The sequence below is a fragment of the Vanessa tameamea genome, chromosome 3 (genome assembly GCF_037043105.1).
Source record: "Vanessa tameamea isolate UH-Manoa-2023 chromosome 3, ilVanTame1 primary haplotype, whole genome shotgun sequence".
NCBI lineage: Eukaryota > Metazoa > Arthropoda > Insecta > Lepidoptera > Nymphalidae > Vanessa > Vanessa tameamea.
The window spans coordinates 14,377,989-14,390,236 of NC_087311.1; the positions used below are offsets into that span (position 1 = coordinate 14,377,989).

General features: G+C 55.7%; 2 protein-coding genes across 3 annotated transcripts in view; one reads left to right on the forward strand and one right to left on the reverse strand.

Moving 5' to 3' along the window:
- LOC113397579 (uncharacterized) overlaps positions 1-12,248 on the reverse strand; it is a 119,685-nt gene that overhangs the window by 38,314 nt on the left and 69,123 nt on the right. The window lies entirely within an intron of this gene.
- Positions 122-11,888, forward strand: LOC113397325 (tyrosine-protein phosphatase 10D-like). 2 transcript variants are annotated; one of them, XM_064217373.1, is made up of 17 exons: positions 124-510; positions 1,976-2,234; positions 2,360-2,644; positions 4,576-4,679; positions 4,759-5,230; positions 5,305-5,414; positions 5,533-5,841; positions 5,917-6,040; positions 6,118-6,290; positions 6,359-6,473; positions 6,539-6,841; positions 6,918-6,997; positions 7,580-7,826; positions 7,892-8,893; positions 10,359-10,560; positions 10,641-11,476; positions 11,757-11,888. In XM_064217373.1, the coding sequence occupies exons 1-17, from the start codon at positions 352-354 to the stop codon at positions 11,786-11,788; spliced, it is 4,812 nt and encodes a 1,603-aa protein (XP_064073443.1). In that variant the 5' UTR covers positions 124-351; the 3' UTR covers positions 11,789-11,888. The 2 variants fall into 2 exon arrangements, with proteins under 2 accessions (XP_064073439.1, XP_064073443.1); XM_064217369.1 differs by having other exon boundaries at positions 122-510; positions 5,533-6,040.

Genomic DNA, 12,248 nt, shown 5'->3' on the forward strand with positions numbered 1-12,248 from the left:
GCTATAATATTACACTTAAAGTTTCTAAGAATTATAGTGACTTTTAACCTTTTTCATACTAACTAAAGTGCTATTCTATACTATAGTAAAAAAAAAATTGTTCCTATGAAGTTATAGTTACGAGTTTTAAGTTTTACATGCTTAGAAATAAAATATCATGAGAGTTGGCAAAAGGCAATCATAAATATTCTTTGTCTTTGGTACTAATTTGAAATGTCAATTTATTAGCCTGGCATATGAGTTATGACAATATTTTGTTATTTTTTTATAAAGGTTTTTATTATAAAAGTGTTTTACAAATATGATTTAAAACATTGATATGTCGATTCTACACGACGTAGTAAACAAATCATGCTTCCACGGGACGAAAATAGTGATTGCCTGGAGGAGAAAGTGTCATATGAAATCAGAGAGTCGCCTTCAATGATGTGGAAGAGGTCGATTGTGCAAGCGAAGGCTGGACATATGAGCGCCCCAGCTACCCTGACATTTGCGCTCTTCGTAGTTATTGTGAGCCATGTCACTATTTCTTTTGTATATAGTAGTTCCATCTTCATTTTAAACTCGTTATTGTTTAGGAACCTGTTTACATACTTCGATATATAGTACAAATAACTTTCGATTAATATAATTATACGCATTCATTTACAAACTAAAAATTCCATTAAACCTTTTGATATTAGTAGCATCATTTTAGTTTAAGCCCTTTTTTATAGCCCAATCATAGAAAATTCAAATAAAATTAACTTAGTAAATTTGTTCAATGTTTTCCTGCTTCACTATTGATAAGCGTATTAACAAATGATTTAATATTTGATAGGTATGTCTATTAAAAGTAAACTTATTAAATCTTAAAAAATGTGTATGCTCAGTATGATAACGGTCATAAGTAATAGTGCAAATATTGTTTGATTATTTATTTTTCTTATGTCTCAGATGAAGCTATAATAGGCTTATAGATGCAATCACCTGCATGGATGACTGATTGTAACAAAGTCTTTATAGACAGGAAATCACAAAAAACCCATAAAATATTTAATTAGACAATGTTTATTAAATTTCCTTTCTATTGGATCATTAAAATAATCTGTCTTTAAAAACAGCTAGTGTCGGAGCATAATATAAGTAATAGTATCAAAATAATAATAATTAAAGAACTTTGACAATTAAATATGAAATTCTCAATAAGCTCTGCATAACTTGATTCTACTGCCAATGAACACTAAAATAATGCAATGCAATGCAAAAGTATGTATTTTGAATAATTATAAACATATTAATCGTAAGATACTGAGAGCAACATGCATCTATATAAGGCTCATTCGAGATACTAATAAAAGAACAAAAAAAAGCCATATTTTATAATAAAGTTATGGAGAAATCCCAACTGCTTTGAGCATTCCTAGAACCTATATAATCTCTGTGTCAGTTAACTAACATAATATTTTAGAATATAAATCAATATATCACTATGTTGTTATGATTATTTGTATAAATATATATATATATTTATCTATACTTTATTTGCACCAGGACACAATACCAAATAATCATACTTCTTTACATATAAATCAGTCAATTATCAAACGACAGGAGAACTAGTACTATATGTAACAGGTGCAGTTGATTATACATATGGCAATTGTTACAGAATATATTTACTGAAAAGATGGGACTTGATGGAATCAGTGAAAATTGTTTCAACATATTCAGTTTAGTTTTATGTGGTTTGCTTGAATCATGTTATCGACATTTTCTGTATGTTGCAAACATATTTAATTAGCAACTTATATTTGGTAGAGATATTCTGCAGGTAGATACTCATGCTGCTATGTGACAAACTTCGGGAAACATATACATATATGATAATATATAATTTATAAATGATATGGATAAATAATACTGCTTTTTTATCATGTATAAACATGAACGATCGAAGTTATAAATATGTATGCCCGTACGTATCGGCGCGCAGGCGCTGTGGGGCGCGCACGGCGACGCGGCCGACCTCGTGATCGAGATCCCGGGCTGGGGCGCGGCGGGCGCGGAGGGCGCGCACTACCGGCTGGACTACCGGCCGCCGCAGGGCTCGCCCGCGCCCAACTACACCGTGCCCGCGCGCGCCTCCACCATCAACTTCCAGGGCCTGCCCGGCACCAAGTACCACTTCATGCTGTACTACTCCAACGCGACCTTCGCGGACCTGCTCACGTGGAACCAGACCATCATAACCGGTTCTTGCTCTCTTCCTTTCGCTCTATCTATTCCTTCGCCCCGTACGCGCGCGCGCACGACGAGGGATCGAATGCTTATTATTATCATATTCTGTTCGAATCCGCCTCACGTGCGCCCGTTGCAGCGCCGGAGCCGCCCACCAACCTGACGGTGACGCTGGGCCGCAACAAGCAGGCCGCCATCTCGTGGGCGCCGCCCGCGCACGGCGACTACTCGGGCTTCCGCTTCAAGGTGCTGCCGCTGTCGGAGCGCGCGGAGGGCGGCGCGCGCAACATCTCGGTGGAGGGCGCCGGCAACTGGTCGCACGTGCTGCGCGACCTGTCGCCCGGCGCCACCTACCAGCTGCACGCCTTCACGCTGCTGCACGACAAGGAGAGCGCCGCCTACACCTCCTTCAACTTCACCACCAGTGAGTCCGGAGGGGAAGCCCTCGAGGTCGCGAATGACATCAGCGAGCGAAGGTCGTCGAGATTCTCGGCGAGTGCGTCGGGCACGTTTTCCTCGATTTCGACTGAGCGTTCGAGCTTTGCAGCAAGCAACATTTCAAAAACACAGAACTAACATATGTTTTGACACTAATATTGCTCGTTTAGCTATCCCGAGTCATAATAGATACGAGACGGCATATAGTATTAACATATTTATATAACGTGTAAGATGTAATCATGTTACGGATACTAATATGGGCCCCCTTCCCGGCCAGCAGCGGAGCCCCGCCGGAGCCCCGGGTCCGTAGCGACGGGCACGGAACTTCGCCAGCGCTGGTACAAACTAACCGTTCCCGCCGCACGTAGCGTAGCTTGGCCGAGTCCGGTGCCCCGGGGGCCCCAGGGGCCGCAGTGGGCGCGCGAGAGCGCTCCGGACCGGTTTCCGTTTTATTTGCGGCACGAGATTATTTATTGCTATTTTCGTTTGTTGCATGATGTTTCGTCGCTATCTTTTTGTCTGGAATGAGCCGTGTCGTGTGTCGTGTGTCGTGTGCGAATATTGCATCCGTCCCGCTACCCGCTTCCGCTCACATGCAGGCCGCCGCTCATGGATCGCTCATGCATTAGTTCCACGACTTATTTATTTAGATTAAGATACGGCATAAGAAAAATATCCTCTCCATTGTTATTTGATGACGACAAAGATGAAATGTACACTGACAAATCACAAATGGTTGCCACGCTAAGTCTCGGCCCGATAATGTTAAATAACATAAACTTTAACTATTTTCAATGTTGGTTGTCTATTTTCCTTTTAACACTATGAGGCTGTCGTGTACAGACAGAATACCATCTATTATTTAAAAGATATATTCTACTGCCGAGCAGCAAAACTTTGTATCGTCGTGCTCTGGACTGAAAGGCGAGTGAGCGTAACTACGGGTACAAGGTTGTCATCATCAAATAACAGATGAGATGTTTCGTATGCCGTAATGATATCAACTTATAATAATATTCATCTATTTATTTAACGAGTATTACACAATAAGTCACGTTCAAAATGAATACCGTCGCCCGCATAGAGACACCGGCGCAAGGATTCGAAACCATTCGCTGGAGATAAATATATTGCTCGTGATAAATTTCAATAATTTTCAATATTTCCAAAGAGGAGAGAGAGGTGTTCGTTTCGTTTCCGAGTGGTTTTTCCATGAACAGACTCGTTGTAGATTCATGACTTGCAATCTTCATTCACAAATGTTCCAACACTTTTGTATTTAGCTATAGAACGGCTGTTGTTAAGCCGCTTAAATTACCCCACGAAAGAGAAACTGACTCGAACAGTTTAGCAACGAACACATTTTCTCACAATTTTTTGAATATTATTTTTAATTATACGAGTTTATATCAGAAAATAATATATCATTATATTAATAAGGAGCGCGCGGCGCGCCGTCCTCTCGCCGCGCGGCCCGCTGTTCCGTTTCTATTATTTCGCCGTCCGTTTCCAGTAGCGGCTTATGTTGTTGTTATGTACTCGTAGCGTCTTAGTGTGCGCTCTGTGCTTAATTACTGGGCAACCGGTAACATTATCGTCGTCACTAATTATTTATACAAATGAGTGCTTTGTAAATTACAAAATAATTAAATTGAATGTACAAGTATGCGTCCCCGTATCAGATACAAAGTCAGCCCTTTTAGTGTCGGCTGTGGTCGTATTTTAAACGAAATCAATTTTACATTTTATAAATATAATTAAACATGAGATAAAAAACATGAGCCTTTCATAAAAGACCAACACTCAAATGTCGTCGTGCATAAAATACTCACTTTTTATACTACTTTCGCACTCGTAGAGACCAATCCAGGATGAGATACAATAAAAAAGTAACGTGAACTCGTAACGTTTCAGAACCGAACACCCCGGGCAAGTTCATAGTCTGGTTCCGCAACGAGACGACGCTGCTGGTGCTCTGGCAGCCGCCCTACCCGCCCGGCGCCTACACGCACTACAAGGTACGAGCGGCCGGCCGGCCGGCCCGGGGGCCCCGCCGCCGCCCCCTCCCGTCCCACTCACGTGCGAATCGCGCCGCAGGTGTCGATCGAGCCGAAGGACGCGCGCGAGTCGGAGCTGTACGTGGAGAAGGAGGGCGAGCCGCCGGGCCCCGCGCAGGCCGCCTTCAAGGGCCTCGTGCCCGGGCGCGCCTACGACATCTCCGTGCAGACCGTGTCGGACGACCAGCTGTCGGCGCCCACCACGGCGCAGTACCGCACCGTGCCGCTGCGCCCGCGCAACGTCAGCGTGCCCGCGCGCGCGCTGGCCGAGACCGCCTTCCGCGTCACGTGGCTGCCGCCCGCCGAGCTCAGCGAGTTCGAGAAGTACCAGGTGTCCGTGTCGGCCGGCGCGGGCGCGGCGGGCCGCCGCCTGCCGCCGCAGCTGCGCGCGCGCGAGGAGCCGCCCGCCTGCGCCTTCGACGGGCTGGAGCCCGGCGCGCACTACACCGTCACCGTCAAGACCATGTCCGGCAAGGTCACGTCGTGGCCCGCCACGGCCGACCTCACGCTCAGTGAGTGCCCGCCGCCCGCGCGCCGCCCGCGCCCCGCGCCCCGCGCCGCCCTCACGCCCGCCCTCTCGTTGCAGAGCCGCTGCCGGTGCGCGACCTGCAGGGCCGCTCCGTGGAGACGGAGGACGGAGGCGGCGTGTTCCTCTGGTGGAAGCCGGCCGACGGTAGCACCCAGGACGAGTACAAGGTGAGGGGGCCGTCCGCGACCGGCTTAGGATAACGTGCCCGGTGGAGTGACGTTCAAAGTAAAGTATAATTTGTAGTTTGACCTTCGCGGGAACTGTACCGTCGTCTCTATGTCGCAGGTGTCGTACCACGAGACGGGCCCCTCGCGAGACGACAGCAACACGCTGACCACCACGAACACCAACGTGACGCTGGAGGCGCTGCTGCCGGGCCGCAACTACACCGTCACCGTGGCGGCCGTGTCGCGCGGGGTGGAGTCCAACGAGAGCGTGTTCCAGGCCGCCACGAGGCCCCTGGCCCCCGCCCTGCGCTCCGCCACCGCGGAGCAGCGCGCCCTGCTGCTCGCCTGGAGCTCCGACGTCAACTCGCGCCAGGACCGCTACGAGCTGCGCTACCGCCGCCGCGACGGAGACGCGCCCTACGCCACGGTACGCCTGCAGCCCCGACCCCCTCCGCCCGCCGCGCCCGCCCCCGCCAGCTCTCACCGCTCCCTCTCCCCGCAGCTCGTGACCGCCGACACGAACGCGACGCTCGAGGACCTCTACCCGGGCGCCGTCTACGAGATCCAGCTGGTCGCCATCAGCCACGGCCTGCGCAGCGAGCGGCACACCGTGCTGAAGCCAGTCCGTGAGTGGCGCCCCGCCGCCGCCCCGCCGCCCGCCCCGCCCGCCCCGCCCGCCCACTCACAGGCCGCCGCCCCGCAGGTCCGCTGCCCGCCGAGTGGCTGTCCGTGGAGCGCGCCACGTCCAACTCCGTGGCCGTGCACTGGCGCGGGCCGCGCGCCGGCCTCGTGGGCGCCTTCGCGCTGCGCTACCGCACCGCCGCCGCCGCCTGGCGCCGCCTCGAGCCGCTGCCGCCCGGCGCCGACGTCGCCGAGGTGCGTGCGACGCCCGCGGCCGCCCCCCCTCCCGCCGCCCAGCCCGCTGACGCTCGCTCTGCCGGCAGATCGCCAACATGACGCACGGCGAGCGCTACGAGATCCAGCTGGACACCGCCAGCGAGGACGCCGCCGGCGAGACCGTGGACAGCGGCCAGCCGCTGAGCGCCGAGCACACCGTCCGTGAGTAGGCGGCCCCGCGGGTGCAGCCCGAGCCGCGAGCCGCCTCTGACGCGCCCGTCCCGCAGGTCCCAACCCGGTGTCCAACGTGGCGCAGCTGGCCGACACGCGCAACGTGACGCTCGAGTGGCCGCGGCCGGCGGGGCGCGTGGAGTGGTACGAGGTGCGCTGGTGGGCCAGCGAGCAGGCGGGCGGCGCGGCGGGCGCGGCGGGCGCGGCGGGCGGCGCTCGCAACGTGAGCGCGGAGGGCGGGGCGCGCACGGTGCGCGCGCTGCTGGGCGAGCTGGCCCCGGGCCGCGGCTACTCCGTGTCCATCGCGGCGCACTCGCACGAGCTGGCCAGCGACATCTTCACGATGCACACGCGCACACGTGCGTACGCGCTGCTCAAGTTCGTTCGCCTCCTCGGATTTTCGATCTCTAACTGCCGTCGTTTCTGTGCGAGCAGGGCCTCTGATCCAGTCCGAGATGACGATCGTGAACGAGTCCGGTGACGGCGACGACAACGACACGCTGCCGGCCATCCTGGTACGTCACCATACAGACCGCGTCATTGCGAGGGTTGATTCGATTTCATCCACGTTGAGAAATAAACATTCAACTGAGCGAACTTCGTCGCCTCGTCGATTGCAATTGTGAAAAATTAGTACACCGAGATCCCTCTTCTACTATAACTCGATCTGTTCTAGGAAAAACCGAGGTTCAGTAAAGAGCAGGGAAACAACAAGCTATATCGTAAATGCATATATGAAGAGGAGCCGGTGACTCGCCCGTGAAACTTATGACAAAATAATCTCACCGATTCAATTAAAACGAATTGTAAATTAAAACAAACGATTCCTATCAGTTGTACAGACATTGTCGTTTGTATCATTTAGAAGAGAACAACTGTTTAGACAAGTTATACGATGACTTAGTTAAGCAATCAGATATTTCTACACTAAATGGAATCATTGTTTAAGTTTGTGTTCAAATTCAAGCTTCTCTGTGCTCAGACACGAGTAGTCCTACTATTATTAACAAAATACAACTCTCCAGTCTTAAGTTTTTGCGCCACGAAGACGCAATGTTCGCAACTGATCGGTCGTGTGTTCCCGGCGGCGCTCGCAGGTCCTCTACACGCCCACGCCCTCCTCCGCCAGCAAGTTCGACGCCTACCGCTTCCGGCTCGAGGGGGGCGCGGCGCCCGCACGCTGGCAGGAGCGCCCCGCCACCCCCCCGGACGCCGCCGACGACGCCGCGGGGCGGCAGCAGGTCGCCTTCCGCTCGCTCACGCCGGGCCGCCTGTACAACCTCACCATGTGGACCGTCTCGCACAACGTCACCTCGCACCCCGTGCAGCGCCAGGCGCGACTCTGTAACTATCCCACTCCCGCGGCTCCGCCCGTGCCGGCCCGGCCTAACGCCGCCGTCCGTCCGCAGACCCGCGGCCCATCACGGAGCTCAACGCGACCGCGGTGGGCGCGCGGGAGATCTCGCTGGCCTGGGCGCGGCCCGCCGGGGACTTCACGGACTTCGAGGTGCAGTACCTGGTGGACGAGGACCGCCTCGAGACGCGCACCACCGACCGGCTGGCGCTCACGCTGACCGAGCTGCGGCCGTACACGCTGTACGTGTTCACGGTCGTCGTGCAGGCGGGCACGCCGGCCACCATCCTCACGCGCTCGCGGGCGCGCTCCGGCAGCTTCCGCACGCTGGAGGCGCCGCCCGCCGCGCCGTCGCGCTTCCAGCTCATCGACGCCACGCCCACCGAGCTGGCCTTCGAGTGGGCGCTGCCGGCGCGCGACGCGCACGGCGTGCTGTCGCGCTTCCGCATCTACGTGGCGCCGGCGGGCGCGGCGGGCGCGGCGGGCGCGGCGGGCGGGGCCGGCGCGGCGCGCTGGGTGGACTTCGGGCCCGAGGCGCGCGCGGGCCGCGTGGCGGGGCTGGCGGCGGGCGGCGACTACGAGCTGTGGCTGCGCGCCGCCAACGGCGCGGGCGAGGGCGCGGCGGCGCGCGTGCGCCAGCGCATGGCCATCGCCGCGCCGCCGCGGCCCACGGCGCTGCCGGCCGAGGTGCGGCGCTCGTCCACCACGGTGGCCGTGTCGTTCGGCGCCGACTACTTCTCGCCCGCCAACGGCAACGTCACGGCCTACACGCTCGTGCTGGCCGAGGAGCCGCGCGCGGACACGCCGGCGCGCCTGCCGTCGTGGCGCGACGTGCACCGGCTGCCCGTGTGGCCGCCCTACCAGGTCACGGAGCCCTACTACCCGTTCCACTCGTCGGCCGTGGAGGAGTTCACGATCGGCTCGGAGCGCTGCGAGGGCGGCGGCCGCTCGTACTGCAACGGGCCGCTGAAGCCCGGCTCGCGCTACTACGTGAAGCTGCGCGCCTTCACGGCGCCCGACAAGTTCACGGACACGGCCTACACCGTCGTGTACACCGGTCAGTGGCCTCTGCTACTCGCTACTCGGTAACGCTTCCGAGATAGGGGCGTTTCTTATTCATTCGTTCTAAGCAATCATCCGTTTTCATGATAATTCATGTAACATGGACTGAGCTAGCAGTTCGTCCCGCTTCGGAACAAAGTGATTGCAGTTATTATTTCATTAATAAGGGGATATCTGCTTACTTACCGAACGATAAACAGGCGGGTAGGTTTTTAACATGTTTCGGTAGACAGACTCTTCGTAATCGATGTAATTCAGACACTAATGACACATCCGATACCGCACAGACTACCGATAAGTAATATACTCAGTAGTAGTACAAAGCATGGTTAAGTGTTGTCGACGTCCGAGAGTCTTCCCGCTCCGCGACCGCCGCCGTCGGCTGAGTGATACGATTGAGTGCAGGTACGTCAGGTCGCCGAGACGCGGCGCGCGACTGCTCTTACCGTAAATACGAATATTATATTGTCAAATTTTAAGAATACGGTGATTTCTTGACACACGGACGTACACCGACGGAGTAACTATTTAATCTGGATCAGCGTTTTGCAGACTTTTTCGTAATTCCTATTTTTTTTTTTTTTTTACCAAAAAAAATTAAAGTACCTCTATGTTTCCGCGGCTCACCAATGAATGTAGTCGTTTTCTATCCGCCCGGTAAAGTGCCCGGGTCGGGATTTACGCAGTTGTCCTCATCTCTTTGTTTAAAACCGTTTATTGAATTTATAAAACGTCACTCGTGTATACACCCGTGTGTGCATACAAGCTGTCGTATCTGCCTTATCTTAAAATCACACCACACATTCTGCGAGTGTCGCCTCGTCGTGAAAGAGCATAGCTTTAATTACTCGATCGTTTGTTTCGATAAGAGGTCGATATCGGCTCCCAGTCGCGAGTGCTGATAGCGGTTATCGGCCGGATCGCCAGTCGCGTGTCCGCCGCCGAGCGATCCGTCGGGTCGGCTATTTCGATACGAGCCGGAATCGTTTCTTGGATACTACCTGATGATGAAATCCTCGTACCGACCACGATCGTTTTAAACCATGGCAAACGACACGGAGAAGTTTAGACTCGAGGGTATCTATTGGTTTCCTCGTTACTTACGCGCGTGTGGCGGACCCGGTGCCGCACCCGCTTCTACCGCACTCCGCCCGGCGTTCCATCGTCTCGTTAAAGGGATATATAAGAAACGTAACGATTTCTTTATACGTATAGCGTTTTTTGCCCGGTACCGGTGAGCGAAGACCTGCACTTGTCTGTATACAATTCGTAATATATCTCTAATAATCCGCTTCTCGGAATCGCACTACCGATAGTCCTAGGACGTCGACGATTCGAGTTCCGCGGCGAGAGCGCTCTACTTCTAAATAAATCAACGTCTAAAAATAACGAAACGAGTAAAGTAACGACACAGCATTCGACGCCGTCGAGCCGATCTCATGTCAGTGTCTCCCGGGCAGAGGCCGACAACACGGGCTGGATCGCGGGCGGCGCGGTGTGCGGCGCGCTGGCGGCGGCGCTGCTGGCGGGCGCGCTGCTGCTGCGCCGCCGCCGCGCGCGCGCCGCGCCCGCCGCGCCCGCGCCGCAGCCCGCCGCGCGCCCCGTGCGCGTCGCCGACTTCGTGGACCACTACCGCCTCATGTCGGCCGACTCCGACTTCAGGTGCGCCCGCCCCGCGCCCCCTCGCCCCCTCGCCGGCCCCGCCCGCTTCCGACCGCCCCTGACCGCCCCGTCGCCCGCAGGTTCAGCGAGGAGTTCGAGGAGCTGAAGCACGTCGGCCGCGAGCAGCCGTGCACGGCGGCCGACCTGCCCTGCAACCGGCCCAAGAACCGCTTCACCAACATCCTGCCGTACGACCACTCGCGCTACAAGCTGCAGCCGGTGGACGACGAGGAGGGCTCCGACTACATCAACGCCAACTACGTGCCCGGCCACAACTCCCCGCGCGAGTTCATCGTGACGCAGGGCCCGCTGCACTGCACGCGCGACGACTTCTGGCGCATGTGCTGGGAGTCGGGCTCGCGCTCCATCGTGATGCTGACGCGCTGCGTGGAGAAGGGGCGCGAGAAGTGCGACCGCTACTGGCCCTACGACACGCGGCCCGTGTACTACGGCGACATCGCCGTGACGGCGCTCAACGAGAGCCGCTACCCCGACTGGACCGTGACGGAGCTGGCCGTGTGCCGCGGCGCCGAGCAGCGCGTGCTGCGCCACTTCCACTTCACCACGTGGCCCGACTTCGGCGTGCCCGACCCGCCCACGGCGCTGGCCCGCTTCGTGCGCGCCTTCCGCGAGCGCTGCCCGCCCGACACGCGGCCCGTCATCGTGCACTGCAGCGCCGGCGTGGGCCGCTCGGGCACCTTCATCACGCTGGACCGCGCGCTGCAGCAGCTGGACGCGCACGCCGAGTGCCTGGACATCTTCGGCATGGTGCACGCCATGCGGCGCGAGCGCGTGTGGATGGTGCAGACGGAGCAGCAGTACATCTGCATCCACCAGTGCGTGGTTGCGGCGCTCGAGGGCGCGGACCTGGCGCCGCCGCCGCCCAACAACCACCACCACAACGCCGCCTTCGAAGGTAGGTCTCCGGCGCGTCCGCCGCCCTCGCCGCGCCGGCCGTCGAGCCCGACTAATGTGCCTCGTCTCTCGCGACAGGTGGCCGCTAGCGACACGACGCGGACTGTCGTGACGCTATAGCGAAAGAGTGAGCTAGCATGCCGTCTCGTTTGATCTGTAGTCGTTTCTCTTGCATACGTCGGCGCCACTAACCCCCACTAACCGAGCCCTCACTCACGTTTCCGCACTAACCCCGTGCGCGCCGCACGTGCGCGCCGGAGTACAGCTGCCGTGTGTTTCAGACGACGAGGGCATCGCCGAGTCGGGCATGTGACGTCGGCGTTAGCGCATTCCGCTGGGCGCCGGCCGCGTCCCGCCGCGTCCCGCCTCGCCCCGCCGCGCCCCGTCGCCGTCCCGCCGCCGTCCCGCCGCCGTCCCGCCGCCGTCCCGCACAAGGATTGCACTTCGCAACGGATCGTGGTTCTTATTTGTACTTAAAGCTGTTGTCGGACAGCTGTGAGTTTTTCTGTACTATAGTGTTAATTTTTTTTTAATAATATACTTTTTGTAAAAATGTACATTGAGAAAAGCGGACCAATCGTGTATATAGATTGAGTTAGATATAATTTTGTATATACGACGGCTTACGGCGTGCACCGAGCGGTGCCGGCGGCCTCGGCTGTGGAGATTCAGGATACTTGGAATAGTTCCCTTGTCAGTCATGGTCTCCACTGTTGCCAGCCGGGCTTGTAAATTTTCACGCAGAATTGGATATTTTTTCTTGTATCTTGGGA

What these genes read in the sequence shown, in the direction of transcription:
- LOC113397325 (XM_064217369.1), top strand. Translation starts at nt 352, where the DNA reads ATGCTTCCACGGGACGAAAATAGTGATTGCCTGGAGGAGAAAGTGTCA. An exon ending in GCGCCTACACGCACTACAAG is followed by an intron (nt 4,680 to 4,758) that starts GTACGAGCGGCC and finishes ATCGCGCCGCAG; the next exon opens with GTGTCGATCGAGCCGAAGGA. An exon ending in GCAGCGCCAGGCGCGACTCT is followed by an intron (nt 7,827 to 7,891) that starts GTAACTATCCCA and finishes GTCCGTCCGCAG; the next exon opens with ACCCGCGGCCCATCACGGAG.